The sequence below is a fragment of the Rhinoderma darwinii genome, unplaced genomic scaffold (genome assembly GCF_050947455.1).
Source record: "Rhinoderma darwinii isolate aRhiDar2 unplaced genomic scaffold, aRhiDar2.hap1 Scaffold_684, whole genome shotgun sequence".
NCBI classification, from domain to species: Eukaryota; Metazoa; Chordata; class Amphibia; order Anura; family Rhinodermatidae; genus Rhinoderma; species Rhinoderma darwinii.
In genome coordinates, this window is record NW_027464243.1 from 50,051 (window position 1) to 71,588 (window position 21,538).

The window sequence follows — 21,538 nt, forward strand, 5'->3', positions numbered from 1 at the left end:
TGTGACAACCATTATACAGGTGAGACAGTGATAAAACAGGTGTGACAGCCATAAGACAGGTGTTGCAACCATTATACAGGTGTGACATTGATAAGACAGGTGTGACAACCATTATACAGGTGAGGCAGTGATAAGACAGGTGTGACAGCCATAAGACAGGTGTTGCAACCATTATACAGGTGTGACATTGATAAGACAGGTGTGACAGTGATAGGACAGGTGTGACAACCATTATACAGGTGAGACAGTGATAAGGCAGGTGTGACAGCCATAAGACAGGTGTGACAATCATTATACAGGTGTGACAATGATAGGACAGGTGTGACAACCATTATACAGGTGAGACAGTGATAAGACAAGTGTGACAACCATTATAGAGGTGTGACAGCCATAAGACAGGTGTGACAACCATTATACAGGTGAGGCAGTGATTATACAGGTGTGACAGCCATTATACAGGTGAGACGATTATTAGACAGGTGTGACAACCATTATAGAGGTGTGACAGCCATAAGACAGGTGTGACAGCCATTATACAGGTGAGCCAGTGATAAAACAGGTGTGACAACCATTATACAGGTGTGACAGCCATTATACAGGTGTGACAGCCATTATACAGGTGAGCCAGTGATAAGACAGGTGTGACAACCATTATACAGGTGAGGCAGTGATTATACAGGTGTGACAGCCATTATACAGGTGAGACGATTATTAGACAGGTGTGACAACCATTATAGAGGTGTGACAGCCATTATACAGGTGTGACAGCCATTATACAGGTGAGCCAGTGATAAAACAAGTGTGACAACCATTATACAGGTGTGACAGCCATTATACAGGTGAGCCAGTGATAAGACAGGTGTGACAACCATTATACAGGTGTGACAGCCATTATACAGGTGTGACAGCCATTATACAGGTGAGCCAGTGATAAGACAGGTGTGACAACCATTATACAGGTGTGACAGCCATTATAGAGGTGTGACAGCCATAAGGAAGGTGTTTGGGGTCAGAACCCCCAGTCTTTGTACTTCTGATTGTTGCTGACAGTGGGGTTGGGGTTCTACCTGTTTCTGGAGGAACTCTACACCGAGCTCAGACTGGAAATACGGGGGGATGTTGTGGCTTCTCATCGCTGCCAGTTGGTCTTTCTGCTCTTGGACCTCCAGTCTGCGGGTATAAGAAGTGCCACCGGTCAGTGAATCTTCTGCTTGTATCTCAGCATTTAGTTTGCACCTTCATACGACTTTGACGCATTGTCTGGGGATTTGTGCGCTTATAGGACACGTTAGAGGACATGTGACCGCCGCGCTCCTCCTCGGGTTCCGTCCACCACTTTTCTGATGTAAATAATGAACAGTATTTCCACTGCTCAGCCACATAAACACAGTATAAAGCTGCCTGAGGGCGTAACAATTGTCGTTTTTGCTCTTTACCTGAGCTTGTCCCAGTCTTGGACACTTCGCTGCGGCTTGGCCATGGGTGGGGGAGGCGGAGGTGATGGAGAGACGGCGTTTTCATACAGATTGGCGATGTTGTCTGCTGGGAATAAGACACGGGCAATGTAAACGTATAATGTGCTCTGTTTACTTCAGGTCTATGAAGGGTTAAACCAGCGGCACCACCGAGTGATTGGGTCGTGTAGTGGCGCAGCGCAAGGAGAAGCCATGTCTGAGGGGTTGTAGGATGTCATGGGGGATGGGGTTCCTGTTTTTCACACCCCATTATTCCCCACAGTAATTTACAGCAAGTTTCCCCGGTGATTGGGGGGGGTGGGGATAACTGCCGGACCCTCACAAGTAACTCCCCATCGGGAGACCTGTTAAAAAAAATCCTCTCCCCCTCTTTATGGTGGGGTGGGGGGCTCTCGCTGTGGCACCGTGTGATGTTGATCGGCGCCCTCATGTCCGGTTTTTGGACTCTCGTCTTTACTCTCCCCCTTACACTGGAGGCGGAGGGTTAGGGTGCCCTGTGATTTGTGTCTGTTACCTGTGATCCGGCCCAAACTGGAGGATGGAGGCGGTTCCTGGGTGTCGCTCAGGGACTGTGGGAGGAGCACAAGGCGATCACGACTCACAATCTGCACAAATCTAACAAGAAAACTGCCCCTGCCCTCGTGTGGGTGAGCGCCGTTCCTACAGGACTCGCCCAGCGTTATGTGAATAAAATGTTATCATTCTATAAGGAAAAGTTACAAAATGTTTCAATTCTTCGCCATTTTCAAGATCTATGCTTGCTTTCAGTGAATGTGAATATCAATGTAATACATCCTAAAAGGAACACTGATATACTGTCTAATGCCGAGTGCAAGACCTGAGGGGGTGGAGCATGACTCCGGGAATAATAGACCGCCAAATAGGGAGAAACCTTATGTTAGGCTCCACCCACTCAGGTCAAGACCAGACATTACTCAGAGGAGAAGTTCTGCACAGAGTGTTTAAGGCGTCTCTACCCATATTATATCCATGTCACCCTGATATATTCTTCAATATTCCCCTATGTCCCCAGAGTCTGTACTAGATGCTCCTCATCAGGGCCAGTTACTCCATTCTACTCCTATCACACACAACTACACCCATCATCCACGCTGCCAGCTCTCCTCACCAGGACCAGCTGGAGCAGGTCAGCAGCGTCTTCTTTCTCCTCCGCTGTTCTGGGGTCTTTGATGTTCACTTCTCTCATCGCTTCCTCCGTCTTTATAACCTTCTCTATATATTCCTGTTGTCAGATGGAGATGACAGTTCTTGTAGTTCTACCTGTAATACTCGGCAGCTGGGAGGGGTCACCCGAACGCCCCCCATTCTCTAACCTACCTTAAGTGACCGCTCCAGCTTTTCCCGCCTCTCCTTACCAATGGGTTCATAGAGCTGGAGCTGACGAATCTTCAACACATTGGGGCATTTCAAGACTGGGGGCCGAGGATTTTGAGGACCTTCTGTTCCGATACAGAGACCTTTCCAGATCCCAACGCCCAGCGGTGGTCCTGGTATTTTCCTCTAAGAATAATGAGGGGGGGGGATTGTAACGAGACATTCAGGCTGTGGAGAACATCACGTGTGGGGATATACAGACCTCTATGGAAGGGAAGACGTCCCAGTGTCTGGATAGGAGATTTGGGGGCACAATATTGTTTAAATGTTTCTTCATGGTCCACGGAGAGGTCTCGGAGGAAGGCTGCAGGACTGTGATGCTCTGGACACCTAGAATAAGAGTAAAGACAGTCGGCATGTGAAAGCTTCTTAGTACAGACATCCCCTATTACAGACCCTATATGACCATCACACCTATATCAGCTTGTCGGACATCCCATTCTAAAACCATGGGGTTAATATGGAGTTGGGCCACTTTTGCGGGTATAACAGCTTCCACTCTTCTGGGAAGACTTCCAAAAAGATTTTGGGGTGTCCGTGGCAATTTGTAAGATCAGGTGCAGATGTTGGGCTCGCAATCAGCATCCAATTCATCCCAAAGGTGTTGGATGAGGTTGAGGTCAGGGCTCTGTGCAGTCACCCAAGTTCCTCCCAACTCCCCCAACCAACCAACCAACCAACCAACCAATCAACCAACCAACCAATCAACCAACCAACCATGTCTTTATGGACCTTGTGCACTGGGACGCAGTTATCCTGGAAGCGAAAAGGCCGAACCCAAAACTGTTCCCACAAAGCTGGAAGCGACAATTGTGTAAAATGTCTTTGTATGGTGTAGCATTAACCCTTCACTGTAAATAAGAGGCCAGACTCTGTATAACAACTCCCAATTGACCCCTCCTGGCACGTGTACCATTGACAATGCTGGCACAAGACACTCCACCCACAGCAGGATCTGTGAAGACTCCCACAATGCCGCCGGGCTTCTGGTGCCACCTTGGTCGTTCAGATAGGCAACCGCATGGATGTGCGAGTCTGGACTCTGACCTTGTAAAAGAAGAATCTAATGAGAGACGGCCAAGAAGATTGCCCACAATTCCGGAAGGTTGATCTGTAATGTCATCTCCTCTGGCGACCAAGTGCCCTGGACCGCGTGGAGGCCAAAAACTGACGGGACGGGCTGGCATACGTCTAAATAACGAGCCACTTGGAGGGAAGAAAAGATGGCCGTCGAGGTCCCGCACCAGCGAAACTCCCGACGAATCCGAGAGGGCAGGAGAATCTACTTGCCCAGTGAATCCTGTGAAATGTCCCAGTGAAAAACAACCGCCCCCCCCTGAAGGGGCTTTGTGTAGAATTGCGCATATATGAAACTGCCTCGAAGGTCAACAGCATCCGGCCCAGCAACCACGTGCAGAATCGGATGGAGGAAGTATTTTGGTGGAGGAGAGCCACCGTGGCTCTTGTGGTTTTGATCTTGTCTGCTGTCCTGGCGTTTAAGATCATCCCCAGAAACTTCATCCGCCGAGTTGGGACTCAGGACTTCTCCTTGTTGATGATCCTCCGGAATCTCTTCAACGTCTCCAAAGTGATGTTGAGACTGGAAAGGTCGTCATGCCTGGAGAAAAAGCCTTCACCAAGAGATTGTCCCGGTAACGGATGAGAATGACTCCCCCGGGAGAAGCGCCAAGAGAGTCGCTAGGACCTTGGTGAAGACCCTTGGAGCCGTGGCAAGCTTAAAGGTAATGGCGACAAGCTGGAAATCTTGGGAACAGACATTGAAATGAAGGTAAGCCCTTGCGATAGGGATAGGGAGGCATGAATTGTGAATGTGCCAGTAACCCCACTATATGTGCGAGGATCCTGCGCACCCCTGAAGACTCTGGAGGGAATATAGGAGTCCTTTATATTTCCCTCTCATAAACCCCCCTCTCCCCAATCCCCCTGGAGGCCCTATCTAGAGAAGGGACAAACATTTTATTAGGGAAGGGGCCACCTACATAGGGAACGCATGGCCCCTTATTTTCTGTATGGGGGAACAGTTTCCTTCAACTTTGCGGCCATATTCTGCCTTCCTGCAGCGATGGAAGGAGCGCCGCGCTCTGCTACTTATTCAGTAAGCGCCACAGGCCGGGTTCTCACGATTGGTCCCTGGATTGCTACATGACTAGGCTGCCAGCGCCACGGCCGCCCACCCCGCACCATATAAAGGGATTACTCATTCTCCGTCTGCGGATGCAGAAAAAACAAGACCGGTGGCCGGCGGAGAGGGAAGCGCCGTGCAGAGAAGTGCCTGGTTTCTCGGCACTCGCTGGGGGTTGACTCGGCTGGTGACTCGGCTGGTGACTCGGCTGGTGACTCGGCTGACCACCCCCTGCACCCAAGGAGAAAACATAAAGAAATAAAACTAAAAAAACAAAACAGTAGATGGTCTGAGAATCCCGTCATGTCTGCCTCCTGTGGACACGGCTAATAAACTGATTTATCCAGTGTCTGTGGGACAAGACTTTTCCTATCTAGTGTCGCCTCCTAGTGGCTGTGTCCCCCAGTAGCACTTACAGGTGATCGGGGCAGATCAGAAGTTCCACCTACTTTTGGCCACATAGTTACAGTCACATTGGTTGTAAGGTCTTCATCCTCCCGGGCGTCAGGCGATTGGACTTGCTGGTTATATACAAGGCGTCGTCTTCCTCGTCTTTCACGGATTGTGGAGAACATTCCAGCCGGAGCGACGGCCATTAATGTTCTAGGATTTAGACCTCTCGTCTACTACTAAACCTCGCAGCGAGATAGGACCTTCTTGTCCTGGTCATATACATGATAATCTGGGGGGTCTCACCTGGGGCTTCCGGGGTCGGCTCTCGTAATACGGCTATTGTCGGGTCGCAGTAGCAGGCGGCCAAGAAATCCTCCACTTCACGATTACGCAGAAGTTCGCTGCCGGAGCCGTCAGCGTTGACCATGAAAAACCTGCACAGAAGTCACCAGAGGTTCTAGAAGATGAATGGTCCTGAGGACAATAATAACCACCGTGGGTGGGAATATCAACAGGTCCGACTATACCTGGGTGCATGTAGATCGTAGACCTCTGCTTGCTGCTGTAGTATGGAAGCAGGAACGTTCTCCTTCTCCTCCCACTCATCTTCTTCACCAGTGTCCCCGCTGGCAATAACCACAGACGTGCTGCCATCCAACATCACCTACGAAGAGCACATTATAGACGTGTATTCCTGATCTCTTAAGAGACGGCTGTGAGTGGCTGCAGAGACTACCTGGAAGAGATTCCCCTCGGGATCCAGCACCTCGCAGATGACATTCTGGGTGTGGGACATGATGTAACTTGCTGGGGGCAGATCTTCTTGTCTGGTGGGCATCTGGGCTATACAACTTGTCCTTGGTGAATAGACGGCTCTTCCTTCATGGTTGATAGATAGACAGCTGGAGTTTGGTGGGAACACCTCATGTGACAACATAAAAAAAAACGAATTACTGAAGACGACTTTAAGGGGTTCCCCTCCTGGATGTACCCGTTGAATCTCAAAATGCAGACTGTGTATTTTGAGAGTCAACAGATCCAGAGATCATGGCCCCCGATGACCTCCTGACAAAGCCCCATATCAAAGGCAGAACACAGTAAAACGACAGTGGGCTGAGGGTCCCCCACTATAGACCCAGAGAGGACACTCACCTGATACGACCCTTGTGGTCTTGCCAGGACCTCGGTCCCATCACCAGACACAGCATAACACGTCTTCTCTTCACAGTTCAGAATGGCGGTGACAAAGTCCGTGTTCTCCACCCGGATAAACTTGACTTTTTTTGTGATACTCTGTGGTATTTCTCCTGTACAAAATATATAAGAAAGTCTCGGTGTCCCGGCCTCATACAACGTTCTACAAGACGCATCTACACACAATGTTCAGTAACTTTCTAAGCACTTAGAAGATAAATCAAGTAAAATTCTAATTACTCATCTGTCATAAACTCTTAACATAATATAACGAGATCAGACTATAATGCTGCTTAGTCCATCACAACGTAACATCCTGATATAAGTGTAACAGTCCGGCCTAATGACACTGATACAATGTAACATCCTGATATAAGTGTAACAGTCCGGCCTAATGACACTGATACAATGTAACATCCTGATATAAGTGTAACAGTCCGGCCTAATGACACTGATACAATGTAACATCCTGATATAAGTGTAACCGTCCGGCCTAATGACACTGATACAATGTAACATCCTGATATAAGTGTAACAGTCCGGCCTAATGACACTGATACAATGTAACATCCTGATATAAGTGTAACAGTCCGGCCTAATGACACTGATACAATGTAACATCCTGATAATAGTGTAACAGTCCGGCCTAATGACACTGATACAATGTAACATCCTGATATAAGTGTAACAGTCCGGCCTAATGACACTGATACAATGTAACATCCTGATATAAGTGTAACCGTCCGGCCTAATGACACTGATACAATGTAACATCCTGATATAAGTGTAACAGTCCAGCCTAATGACACTGATACAATGTAACATCCTGATATAAGTGTAACAGTCCGGCCTAATGACACTGATACAATGTAACATCCTGATATAATGTAACAGTCCGGCCTAATGACACTGATACAATGTAACATCCTGATATAAGTGTAACAGTCCGGCCTAATGACACTGATACAATGTAACATCCTGATATAAGTGTAACAGTCCGGCCTAATGACACTGATACAACGTAACATCCTGATATAAGTGTAACAGTCCGGCCTAATGACACGGATACAATGTAACATCCTGATATAATGTAACAGTCCGGCCTAATGACACTGATACAATGTAACATCCTGATATAAGTGTAACAGTCCGGCCTAATGACACTGATACAATGTAGCATCCTGATATAAGTGTAACAGTCCGGCCTAATGACACTGATACAATGTAACATCCTGATATAAGTGTAACAGTCCGGCCTAATGACACTGATACAATGTAGCATCCTGATATAAGTGTAACAGTCCGGCCTAATGACACTGATACAATGTAACATCCTGATATAAGTGTAACAGTCCGGCCTAATGACACTGATACAACGTAACATCCTGATATAAGTGTAACAGTCCGGCCTAATGACACTGATACAATGTAACATCCTGATATAAGTGTAACAGTCCGGCCTAATGACACTGATACAATGTAACATCCTGATATAAGTGTAACAGTCCGGCCTAATGACACTGATACAATGTAATATCCTGATATAAGTGTAACAGTCCGGCCTAATGACACTGATACAATGTAACATCCTGATATAAGTGTAACAGTCCGGCCTAATGACACTGATACAATGTAACATCCTGATATAAGTGTAACAGTCCGGCCTAATGACACTGATACAATGTAACATCGTGATATAAATGTAACAGTCCGGCCTAATGACACTGATACAATGTAACATCCTGATATAAGTGTAACAGTCCGGCCTAATGACACTGATACAATGTAACATCCTGATATAAGTGTAACAGTCCGGCCTAATGACACTGATACAATGTAATATCCTGATATAAGTGTAACAGTCCGGCCTAATGACACTGATACAATGTAACATCCTGATATAAGTGTAACAGTCCGGCCTAATGACACTGATACAATGTAACATCCTGATATAAGTGTAACAGTCCGGCCTAATGACACTGATACAATGTAACATCCTGATATAAGTGTAACAGTCCGGCCTAATGACACTGATACAATGTAACATCGTGATATAAATGTAACAGTCCGGCCTAATGACACTGATACAATGTAACATCCTGATATAAGTGTAACAGTCCGGCCTAATGACACTGATACAATGTAACATCCTGATATAAGTGTAACAGTCCGGCCTAATGACACTGATACAATGTAATATCCTGATATAAGTGTAACAGTCCGGCCTAATGACACTGATACAATGTAACATCCTGATATAAGTGTAACAGTCCGGCTCAATGACACTGATACAATGTAACATCCTGATATAAGTGTAACAGTCCGGCTCAATGACACTGATACAATGTAACATCCTGATATAAGTGTAACAGTCCGGCCTAATGACACTGATACAATGTAACATCCTGATATAAGTGTAACAGTCCGGCCTAATGACACTGATACAATGTAATATCCTGATATAAGTGTAACAGTCCGGCCTAATGACACTGATACAATGTAACATCCTGATATAAGTGTAACAGTCCGGCCTAATGACACTGATACAATGTAACATCCTGATATAAGTGTAACAGTCCGGCCTAATGACACTGATACAATGTAACATCGTGATATAAATGTAACAGTCCGGCCTAATGACACTGATACAATGTAACATCCTGATATAAGTGTAACAGTCCGGCCTAATGACACTGATACAATGTAACATCCTGATATAAGTGTAACAGTCCGGCCTAATGACACTGATACAATGTAATATCCTGATATAAGTGTAACAGTCCGGCCTAATGACACTGATACAATGTAACATCCTGATATAAGTGTAACAGTCCGGCTCAATGACACTGATACAATGTAACATCCTGATATAAGTGTAACAGTCCGGCTCAATGACACTGATACAATGTAACATCCTGATATAAGTGTAACAGTCCGGCCTAATGACACTGATACAATGTAACATCCTGATATAAGTGTAACAGTCCGGCCTAATGACACTGATACAATGTAACATCCTGATATAAGTGTAACAGTCCGGCCTAATGACACTGATACAATGTAACATCCTGATATAAGTGTAACAGTCCGGCCTAATGACACTGATACAATGTAACATCCTGATAATAGTGTAACAGTCCGGCCTAATGACACTGATACAATGTAACATCCTGATATAAGTGTAACAGTCCGGCCTAATGACACTGATACAATGTAACATCCTTATATAAGTGTAGCAGTCCGGCCTAATGACACTGATACAGTGTAACAACCTGATATAAGTGTAACAGTCCGGCCTAATGACACTGATACAATGTAACATCCTGATATAATGTAACAGTCCGGCCTAATGACACTGATACAATGTAACATCCTGATATAAGTGTAACAGTCCGGCCTAATGACACTGATACAATGTAACATCCTGATATAAGTGTAACAGTCCGGCCTAATGACACTGATACAATGTAACATCGTGATATAAATGTAACAGTCCGGCCTAATGACACTGATACAATGTAACATCCTGATATAAGTGTAACAGTCCGGCCTAATGACACTGATACAATGTAACATCCTGATATAAGTGTAACAGTCCGGCCTAATGACACTGATACAATGTAATATCCTGATATAAGTGTAACAGTCCGGCCTAATGACACTGATACAATGTAACATCCTGATATAAGTCTAACAGTCCGGCCTAATGACACTGATACAATGTAACATCGTGATATAAATGTAACAGTCCGGCCTAATGACACTGATACAATGTAACATCCTGATATAAGTGTAACAGTCCGGCCTAATGACACTGATACAATGTAACATCCTGATATAAGTGTAACAGTCCGGCCTAATGACACTGATACAATGTAACATCCTGATATAAGTGTAACAGTCCGGCTCAATGACACTGATACAATGTAACATCCTGATATAAGTGTAACAGTCCGGCTCAATGACACTGTTACAATGTAACATCCTGATATAAGTGTAACAGTCCAGGCTAATGACACTGACACATCGTAACATCCTGATATAAGTGTAACAGTCCGGCCTAATGACAATGATACAATGTAAGATTCTGATATAAGTGTAACAGTCCGGCCTAATGACACTGATACAGTGTAACATCCTGATATAAGTGTAACAGTCCGGCCTAATGACACTGATACAATGTAACATCCTGATAGAAGTGTAACAGTCCGGCCTAATGACACTGATACAATGTAACATCCTGATATAAGTGTAACAGTCCGGCCTAATGACACTGATACAATGTAACATCCTGATATAAGTGTAACAGTCCGGCCTAATGACACTGATACAATGTAACATCCTGATATAAGTGTAACAGTCCGGCCTAATGACACTGATACAATGTAAGATCCTTATATAAGTGTAGCAGTCCGGCCTAATGACACTGATACAGTGTAACAACCTGATATAAGTGTAACAGTCCGGCCTAATGACACTGATACAATGTAACATCCTGATATAAGTGTAACAGTCCGGCCTAATGACACTGATACAATGTAACATCCTGATATAAGTGTAACAGTCCGGCCTAATGACACTGATACAATGTAATATCCTGATATAAGTGTAACAGTCCGGCCTAATGACACTGATACAACGTAACATCCTGATATAAGTGTAACAGTCCTGCCTAATGACACTGATACAATGTAACATCCAGAAACAGGCGGACACATCAGGAAGTGATTGGGGGAGGCAGACATGACCAGGGTTGCAGGGGAGAAGGAATGAGGTGAAAAGTTCAAATGGAGGAGGGGAAGGAAGGTGGAGGAGAAGGGGGCGAGGATAACAGAGGGCATATAGGAAGGGTGAGGGACAGGTTCGCGCCATTCACGCCCCAGGAAAACAGTTTAGACCTTGTACTGACCAGAGGCGTGATGCAGGCCCTGATGGAGCAAGTGCGGCAGGCTATGGCAGAACGGGGCATGGCCTGGCTTGAGGAGGAGCTCGGGAGGACGGGTCCAGCGGCATCGGTGCCGGAGTTGTCGGCAGGGCTGGAGGAGGCAGCGGGTACAAGTGCGGCCGGGACGCAGGCAGCGCCAGAGGTGATGACATCCCCCCTCCGGCGGTCGCGGCGGGTGCGGCCGCCAGAGCGCCTTAGCCCGGACGATTTGCCTAGGGCTCGACGCAGGCTTGGGAGCCCCTCGAGGGACGCTCCGGGCCTGGTTTCCGCTTCCACCGCTAGGGGGCGGAGGTCCCGGTCCGGGAGGAATCCCGGTCGCCGGTCGGGCCCTCCGGAGAGTGGAGGGCAGGGTCCCAGGTCAGAGGGACAGTCTCCCGTCTCCAGGTCAGCACCGCGTGGATTTGCGGCGGGCCGATCTGGCGATGCACCAGTCGGGCGGCCCGCCTGTCAGCAGGAAGATGTCCCCGGATGGTCACGCAGGCCACAATCGGTGGTGCTGCAGAGACGGAGGGAGGGGGCAGCGGTGGAGGGAGAGCGGAGGCCGGAACGGCCCCTGACGTCATGCGATACTTATGAGGTCCAGGATGGTGCATACGGCTGCAGAGCCTGCGGCGCGGCTTCAGGCCCCAGATGTCCGGAGGCGGGTGAAAACGGAGGTGTGCCGATGGAGGATGGTCGTCGTGGAGGTCCCGTCGCCCCGGCTGGTGGGAACTCAGCGCCCATGCAGTCTGGTGAGTCAATATCACCATTACATACATTTCCAGCGATATTTAGATCCCCAGGGATTAGGGAGGGTTCCCAAGGGGAGGCAGTTAGGGATGTTGAAAATAGTGGGTTGTTGTCTACTGTTAGGGGGGGGGGGGGGGAGATGTTCAGGAATTGCTTGGCTGTGTAAAGGCGTTGCTAGCGCGTTGTGAGGGGGGTGGGTTGCCTGTTACATCCCCGGTTGCGGCGTGGGTTCTGGGGGGGGCGGAGAATCGGTGCAACCCCTGGGGACGGTCCCCGAGGTGGAGGTCGGGGGAGTGACGGTTGCGGTTCAGACTGATAAAGATAAGGATGTGGATAGGGTGAGGTTAGATGATAAAGCTAAAGGCGAGGTGTACGTTTGTTTTGAGGGGTTGTTGGGGTCACATTTGAAGACCGAAGTGAAAGAAAAAATTTGGAGGGATGAGTACGTAGAAATCTTCTCGCTTCTTTCTCTGGAAAAGTTTGATTTAGACAAGGGAAAAAGGTGGGAAAGTAAAAAGGAGGAGGAGGAGAAGCGTCGATATCGCTTAATCCCGCAGACGTTTGTGAATTGGTTGCAAGCGTTTGCCATACTGGCCAGTGTTATAGGGGAAAAGGCGCCGGAAAATTGTTCCGCCCTTTTCGGGTACATGGATGCGATAGGTGAGGCGCATCGGTCGTATGGGGGTCAGACTTGGCTGCGGTATGACGAACAGTTTCGTCAGAGAAAAGCGGTTCGTCCCAACATTAGATGGGATAATAAAGACATTGGGCTTTGGTTAAAAGTAATGGCCCCGGCTAAGTTCGGGCAGTCCTTTCAAGGGGGGGGGCTGGGGCTGCCGGCCCCTCAGGACAATCGGGGCAATCGGGGGGAGGGACAGGAGGAAGGGCGGGCTTGTGCTGGCAGTTTAATGACGGTCAATGCAAGTTTGGGGCGGGTTGTAAGTTTAAGCACTCTTGCTCCTCTTGCGGCGGGACTTCGCACGGGTCCGCCAAGTGTTTCAAAAAAGGAAAAGGAAAAGGGGGAAGTGGTGGGGGTCATGGGGCTGACTCCGGTGAGGTGGGAAGAGATGGCGCCGTACCTAAATAGGTTCCCGGATAGGGAGAAAGGCGAGTTATTGTTGCGTGGTTTTCAGTTTGGTTTTGTGATCCCTTCCCCGGTTCATGCGGTCCCCCTTTCCCTACGGAATTTAAAGTCGGCAATGGAGTATCCGGTGGTAGTGTCTGACAAGTTGCGTAAAGAGGTGGGGTTAGGGCGCATGGGGGGGCCGTTCCCATTTCGGCCCGTTCAGGACATGGTTGTGTCCCCGTTAGGGGTTGTTCCAAAAAAGGAGCCAAATAAATTCCGGCTTATCCATCATTTGTCGCATCCGCGGGGGTTGTCTGTAAATTATGGCATTGCTCCTGAGCTGTGCTCGGTGGTATATACGTCGTTTGACACGGCGGTTGAGTGGGTGCGAAGGTATGGGGAGGGGGCCCTTATGGCAAAGACTGACGTGGAATCGGCTTTCCGGCTTCTCCCGGTTCATCCGGACAGCCAGCGGCTGTTGGGGTTTTACTGGGAGGGGGCTTATTATATGGATCGGTGTCTCCCGATGGGTTGTTCGGTGTCTTGCGCGTACTTCGAGGCGTTCAGTTCGTTCCTAGAGTGGGTAATCCGTGAAGTGGCAGGGTTAGAGTCGGTCATACATTATCTAGATGACTTCCTGTGTGTGGGCCCAGCGGGTTCGGAGGTGTGCGCCAATTTGCTGGGGGCAATACAGTGGGTCGCTCAGCGGTTTGGGGTTCCGTTATCCCCGGAGAAGACTGTGGGTCCCAGTACTTGTATAGTTTTTCTTGGCATTACCCTGGATTCGGTGGCGATGGAGTGTCGACTTCCTAGGGACAAGCTGGATGCGCTGCGATTAGAAGTGAGCAGGACGGGTCGGCTTCATAAGATTCAGCTGCGGGATTTGCAGTCGTTGTTAGGGAAACTTAATTTTGCTTGTCGGATAATGCCCATGGGCAGAGTTTTTTGCAGGAGGTTGGCGTCAGCAACGGCGGGGGTTAGAGCCCCACATCATTTTGTGCGGTTGACGCGGGAGCATCGGGATGACTTGGCAGTATGGAGTGAGTTTTTGAGTTTGTATAATGGGAAATCGTTACTGATCTCGCCGGTGGTGGATAATGTGCAATGGGAATTGTTTACCGATGCTGCAGGTAGTGTGGGTTTCGGTATTTATTGTAGAGGACAGTGGTGCGTGGGGCAGTGGCCGGAGGAATGGGTGTCGTTGGGACTGGTTCGTAATCTAGTACTTCTGGAACTCTTCCCGATTGTGGTGGCGGTGGAGATTTGGGGGGAGCGTTTCCGTAATAGCAAGGTGCGGTTACACTGTGATAATATGGGGGTGGTGTTGGCAATCAATACTGTAACGGCTTCTTCCCCCCCGGTGGTTAGGTTGTTACGGCGTCTGGTGTTGCGTTGTTTGTCTCTCAATGCGTGGATTGTTGCGGTTCACGTTCCGGGGGTACAGAATGACATCGCGGATTCTCTCTCTCGCCTACAGTGGGAGCGGTTTCGTCTGTTGGCACCGGAGGCGGATCTGGAAGGGGTCGCGTTCCCAGGATGGCTTTGGGACGTGGTTTGCGAGCAGCAGGAGGTTTGATCAAGTCCTCTCTAGCGCCTGGTACATGGTTGGCGTACGACGCGGCGTGGAGGGACTGGGTGTCGTGGTTAGCAGGTTCGCCCGAAGTAGGGTCGATGGAGGAACAGGTGGTAGCTTTGCTGGGGTTTTTGGGATGGGTATCGGTGGAAGGCTGGTCGGTGTCTAAAGTGAATCGTTTCGTGTCAGCTTTGGCCTTTGGTTTTAAACTAAGGGGGTTGGGCGACGTGACTAAGGATTTCTTGATTGTCCAGGCGTTGAAGGGGTTTCGGAAAAAGGGGGCGGGGCGGCCGGACGGCCGTCGACCGGTTTCTTTCGCGCTTCTAGAGCAGTTAGGTGAAGTATTGGGTAGGGTGTGTTTCTAGGGCTATGAGGTAGCATTGTTTCGGTTGGCCTTTTCATGGGCGTTTTTTGGAGCTTTAAGAGTGGGTGAGTTAATTTCCCCTAGCAAGAAGAGGGCGGGGGGTTTGCAAGCGGAAGATGTAATAGGAGGGGGGGAGAGAGTGGAATTCTGGGTAAGGCGGTCGAAATCGGATCAAAGTGGGAAAGGTAAACAGCTGGTTCTGGGGGCTGTGGCGAGGGCGGGGATGTGCCCGGTAAGATGCTACAAGCGATACGCCGCGCTACGAGGGTGTAGGGGGGGCCGCTGTTATGTCATAAGGATGGTGCCTTCTTGTCAAGATGCCAGTTTACAGCTGTCTTCCGTAGATGTTTGGAGGTGTTGGGTTTGGATAAGGGTATTTATTCACCACACTCCTTTCGTATTGGGGCAGCCACGGAGGCTGCGTCATGGGGTTTGGGGCCTGATGTGGTGAAGCGCATAGGTCGTTGGGATTCTGGGAGGTATAAGTCCTACGTGCGTCTCCACTTTATGTGATTTGTTTATCCTGTCTCAGCATGCTGTTTCCGGTTGGTGTCATCGTTGTTATTCTTCTATTTCAGATGGTACACCTGCACTGGTGTGGATTCTTGGGCACTCATATGTGCACTGGGGGGCGTTAAGGGCTGATGTGCGGCCAGATGGGCGGCAACTGGGGTTCCAAAGGTCGGCGGTGGTGATACGGTGGCTGGGCACGCGCGGCATGGTGTGGAGTCGAGTTTTGCCGGATTTCCATCGGTATGCGCAGTTGGATCGGGTTCCTGATTTGTTGGTCCTTCATGTGGGGGGAAACGACTTAGGTACTCGTCCGTTTAGAGAACTAATTCGGGATGTTAAGTACGACCTTCTCCGGCTTTGGTCCTGTTTTCCGAAGGTGAAGGTGATTTGGTCGGAAATTGTGCCGCAGAGTGTATGGCGAAATGCGCGTTCGGTAGAGCGCTTAAACAAGGCCCGGGTGAAAGTTAATCGGGCGGTTTCCAGCTTTGTAGTGAAGAACGGGGGTTTTTTTGTGCGGCACTACGATTTCGAGGATGGCCATGGGAAGTATTGGCTAGGTGATGGAGTGCATCTGAATGCGGTGGGCATTGACCTTTGGGCTTTGCGGATTCAGGAAGGGATCGAGTGGGCACTGATGGATGGTGGGGGCTCGCATACTTAAAGGTGGTCTAAGTATGCTCGTGTGGCGGATTGGGGGGTCCTTGGAGTTGGTGGTAATTTGAAGTGGGGGATTCATCAGAGGTATGGTCCCTAACAAATACATAATTGCTCATGGATATGGGCGTATTTTGGCCTCCTGCTGGGTGGTGTCCCAGGGAGTGGTTTTACATACTTGGCAAGCCAACTGCGGAGCAGAAAGGTGCCTCTGAGCCTGTAGGGGACGGATGGGGGTAAGTAGCTATACAGGGGGCAGTTTGGCGCCAAAGTTTTGGAGCTCCAAGGACTTCCCCTTTCCTAGTAATGTTATTTATAAAGGAATGTTTTATGTTCATGTAAATTTGTTAATAAAATGGCTGCTGTGAAATTTTCCAACCCACTGTCTCGTGTGTCTCACTGGGGGATGGGAGAGTGACATGGGAGGAGGGGAAAAAGGCCTGGAAGCAAGAAAGGGGGGTGGACAGTATGGAGGGAAGGTTAAGCAAAAGGGTTCGAAATGGGGCGAGCTCTGTAATCCCATGGTCATGATAATAGTGTAACAGTCCGGCCTAATGACACTGATACAATGTAACATCCTGATATAAGTGTAACAGTCCGGCTCAATGACACTGATACAATGTAACATCCTGATAATAGTGTAACAGTCCGGCCTAATGACACTGATACAATGTAATATCCTGATAATAGTGTAACAGTCCGGCCTAATGACACTGATACAATGTAACATCCTGATATAAGTGTAACAGTCCGGCCTAATGACACTGATACAATGTAACATCCTGATATAAGTGTAACAGTCCGGCCTAATGACACTGATACAATGTAACATCCTGATAATAGTGTAACAGTCCGGCCTAATGACACTGATACAATGTAACATCCTGATATAAGTGTAACAGTCCGGCCTAATGACACTGATACAATGTAACATCCTGATATAAGTGTAACAGTCCGGCCTAATGACACTGATACAATGTAACATCCTGATATAAGTGTAACAGTCCGGCCTAATGACACTGATACAATGTAACATCCTGATATAAGTGTAACAGTCCGGCCTAATGACACTGATACAATGTAACATCCTGATATAAGTGTAACAGTTCGGCCTAATGACACTGATACAATGTAACATCCTGATATAAGTGTAACAGTCCGGCCTAATGACACTGATACAATGTAACATCCTGATATAAGTGTAACAGTCCGGCCTAATGACACTGATACAATGTAACATCCTGATATAAGTGTAACAGTCCGGCCTAATGACACTGATACAATGTAACATCCTGATATAAGTGTAACAGTCAGGCCTAATGACACTGATACAATGTAATATCCTGATAATAGTGTAACAGTCCGACCTAATGACACTGATACAATGTGATATCCTGATAATAGTGTAACAGTCCGGCCTAATGACACTGATACAATGTAACATCCTGATATAAGTGTAACAGTCCGGCCTAATGACACTGATACAATGTAACATCCTGATATAAGTGTAACAGTCCAGCCTAATGACACTGATACAATGTAACATCCTGATATAAGTGTAACAGTCCGGCCTAATGACACTGATACAATGTAACATCCTGATATAAGTGTAACAGTCCGGCCTAATGACACTGATACAATGTAACATCCTGATATAAGTGTAACAGTCCGGCCTAATGACACTGATACAATGTAACATCCTGATATAAGTGTAACAGTCCGGCCTAATGACACTGATACAATGTAACATCCTGATATAAGTGTAACAGTCCGGCCTAATGACACTGATACAATGTAACATCCTGATATAAGTGTAACAGTCCGGCCTAATGACACTGATACAATGTAATATCCTGATATACGTGTAACAGTCCGGCCTAATGACACTGATACAATGTAACATCCTGATATAAGTGTAACAGTCCGGCCTAATGACACTGATACAATGTAACATCCTGATATAAGTGTAACAGTCCGGCCTAATGACACTGATACAATGTAAGATCCTGATAATAGTGTAACAGTCCGGCCTAATGACACTGATACAATGTAACATCCTGATATAAGTAAAACAGTCCGGCCTAATGACACTGACACAACGTAACATCCTGATATAAGTGTAACAGTCCGGCCTAATGACACTGATACAATGTAACATCCTGATATAAGTGTAACAGTCCGGCCTAATGACACTGATACAATGTAACATCCTGATATAAGTGTAACAGTCCGGCCTAATGACACTGATACAATGTAACATCCTGATATAAGTGTAACAGTCCGGCCTAATGACACTGATACAATGTAACATCCTGATATAAGTGTAACAGTCCGGCCTAATGACACTGATACAATGTAACATCCTGATATAAGTGTAACAGTCCGGCCTAATGACACTGATACAATGTAACATCCTGATAATAGTGTAACAGTCCGGCCTAATGACACTGATACAATGTAACATCCTGATATAAGTGTAACAGTCCGGCCTAATGACACTGATACAATGTAACATCGTGATATAAGTGTAACAGTCCGGCCTAATGACACTGATACAATGTAACATCCTGATATAAGTGTAACAGTCCGGCCTAATGACACTGATACAATGTAACATCCTGATATAAGTGTAACAGTCCGGCCTAATGACACTGATACAATGTAACATCCTGATATAAGTGTAACAGTCCGGCCTAATGACACTGATACAATGTGACAGACTGACAATAACCTCTAGTAGTGAGTTAAGAGGCGGCGGCGGTGAGATCATGTGCGGTTGCGGTCATACGTGTGTTTGCTGCCAGCTGCTTTGTGGTTACAGTAACGTCTTGTCCGCGTGTGATGATTAGGGGGACTGTGAGGGGGACTGTGAGGGGGATGGGGGTGGTGGAGCCAGATCTATGATGGATTTTCCATCTCGGAGGAGTTCTCAGATTTATGATGGATGGTCATGTCAGCGTGATATTTATATATCCATAGACCATGCTCGGGAATGGAATATTGATTCGCATGCTGGGACGGTGGGAGATTAATGATGTTGGGGGAGGGGGTTTGGCGATGAATGGAGACGTAAGATATCTGGAGGATCTCCCCCTACGCTGAGCCTCGTCCCATCACACATTGTTGTCTCTTGTAATATCGCAGTCATGACATCGCCCGTCTCTAACGCCCGTCACTGTGTGCGCTCCGCTACTATTATTTTCATTGTGGTTTGTGGGTTTTGACTATAATCAATCATAACGATAAAACTCATTAATTTCAAATTACGGCGGGGGGGGGGGGGGGGGGGATAAAAATATAGGATGTCGGGAGCCTGAGACAAATGAGGAAAGTTCTGCACACACAGAGATCGCGCAAATGATGACGAGGCCTCCGGACCTGACCTGCCAATCACTTCTCCTGGGGGTGGCGGTCGTCTGGGACTGGCGCAGCATGGTGCACACCTTCATTTACACCCCCACCGCTCAGGGTTCACAGAGGATTAGTCCCACTCTACTTTACTGTAATACGTGGCGCAGGACCACACATCTGCATTGTGCGTTACCATTACCCCAGATTCTCATCTCACCGTCTGATATCCAGGTTATCCCCAATGTCCACATTATATTACATTACCAGTCTCTTCATGATCTCCGGGCAGCGGGATATCCACGTCTTGGTAGAAGGTCGTAATCCTGGTGCCGTCTGCATGTTCTGTGATCATTGTCCCATCCGTCTGCACGACTGTCACCACCTGATCTTCTCTAGTGGTCATCACCTGGGACATATATACAGTATATACAGGTGGTGACTGTCATGTATACACTGGTGGCAGTATCGTGGGTATAACCTGGGACATATATACAGTATATACAGGTGGTGACTGTCATGTATACACTGGTGGCAGTATCGTGGGTATAACCTGGGACATATATACAGTATATACACGTGGTGACCCCGTCATGTATGCACCGGTGGCAGTATCGTGGTTATAACCTGGGACATATATACAGTATATACAGGTGGTGACTGTCATGTATACACTGGTGGCAGTATCGTGGGTATAACCTGGGACATATATACAGTATATACAGGTGGTGACTGTCATGTATACACTGGTGGCAGTATCGTGGTCATTACCTGGGACATATATACAGTATATACAGGTGGTGACTGTCATGTATGCACTGGTGGCAGTATCGTGGTTATAACCTGGGACATATATACAGTATATACAGGTGGTGACTGTCATGTACACACTGGTGGCAGTATCGTGGGTATAACCTGGGACATATATACAGTATATACACGTGGTGACCCCGTCATGTACGCACTGGTTGCAGTATCGTGGTTATAACCTGGGACATATATACAGTATATACAGGTGGTGGCCACGTCATGTACGCACCGGTTGCAGTATCCCGCAGAGGTGACTTACCGCTCTGGTCACGGGGTCAGTGGCTTTGGACATCAGCAGAGGCTTCAGCTCCAGTCTCTCAGATCCTCGGGTCCCAATCTGCTCCCCAGTCGGGGTGGTTGTGATCCAGGTGCCAGGTTTTACCACAGGGACCTTTGGTGTTGCGGGCAATGAGTCCAGAGGAGGGGGATGGTCAGCCGCCTCTGTCTTGGCCGCTGCTGCCACTGTTTTTTGTCCACTTCTACCTGTAAACACTTCTAATGTGACTACTTCAGATCATGTTATTATATTTTATTATTACCTAGCTATATCGGCTATGACAATCCACAGTGAGAATAGCCTGGGGTATTGTAGGAACATTAGGAGCACACAGGCCAGGAATGGGAGGGGAGTTATCCTCGGTATCCCCATGTAATAACTGGATTGAAGAATGTCACGGGTTTGTCATTGTTTGGTTCCGGGGTTGATGCCCCATTCCCAATATTCCTGCACCTCAGTCTGGGGATAATAATGAGAATAACCTGAAGACCATTCTCATCATTGTAGTCAATTCTCCCTGCACTGTGCATTGTGAAGACATCAGGTTACACGGGTCATGCTGGTTCTAGAGACGCTGCCCCACTCCCAATGTGCCATGGGCTTAGATGGGGGGTGGGGGTACCCTTGGCATTGCCCTATACTACATCCCATTATATTAA

At 47.7% G+C, this 21,538-nt stretch overlaps 1 protein-coding gene across 1 annotated transcript in view; it reads right to left on the bottom strand.

Moving 5' to 3' along the window:
• The window catches only part of SPAG17 (sperm associated antigen 17), a 158,949-nt gene that overhangs the window by 41,464 nt on the left and 95,947 nt on the right, over positions 1-21,538 (bottom strand). The window contains exons 26-37 of the mRNA XM_075849108.1: positions 20,862-21,085; positions 20,060-20,201; positions 6,559-6,713; positions 6,143-6,328; positions 5,934-6,070; positions 5,710-5,840; positions 3,073-3,200; positions 2,814-2,996; positions 2,605-2,718; positions 1,990-2,044; positions 1,437-1,542; positions 1,068-1,170 (exon numbers count right to left, since the gene is read on the bottom strand). Of these exons, the coding sequence (XP_075705223.1) occupies positions 1,068-1,170; positions 1,437-1,542; positions 1,990-2,044; positions 2,605-2,718; positions 2,814-2,996; positions 3,073-3,200; positions 5,710-5,840; positions 5,934-6,070; positions 6,143-6,328; positions 6,559-6,713; positions 20,060-20,201; positions 20,862-21,085 (1,664 nt within the window). The remainder of the gene's footprint in view (positions 1-1,067; positions 1,171-1,436; positions 1,543-1,989; positions 2,045-2,604; positions 2,719-2,813; positions 2,997-3,072; positions 3,201-5,709; positions 5,841-5,933; positions 6,071-6,142; positions 6,329-6,558; positions 6,714-20,059; positions 20,202-20,861; positions 21,086-21,538) is intronic.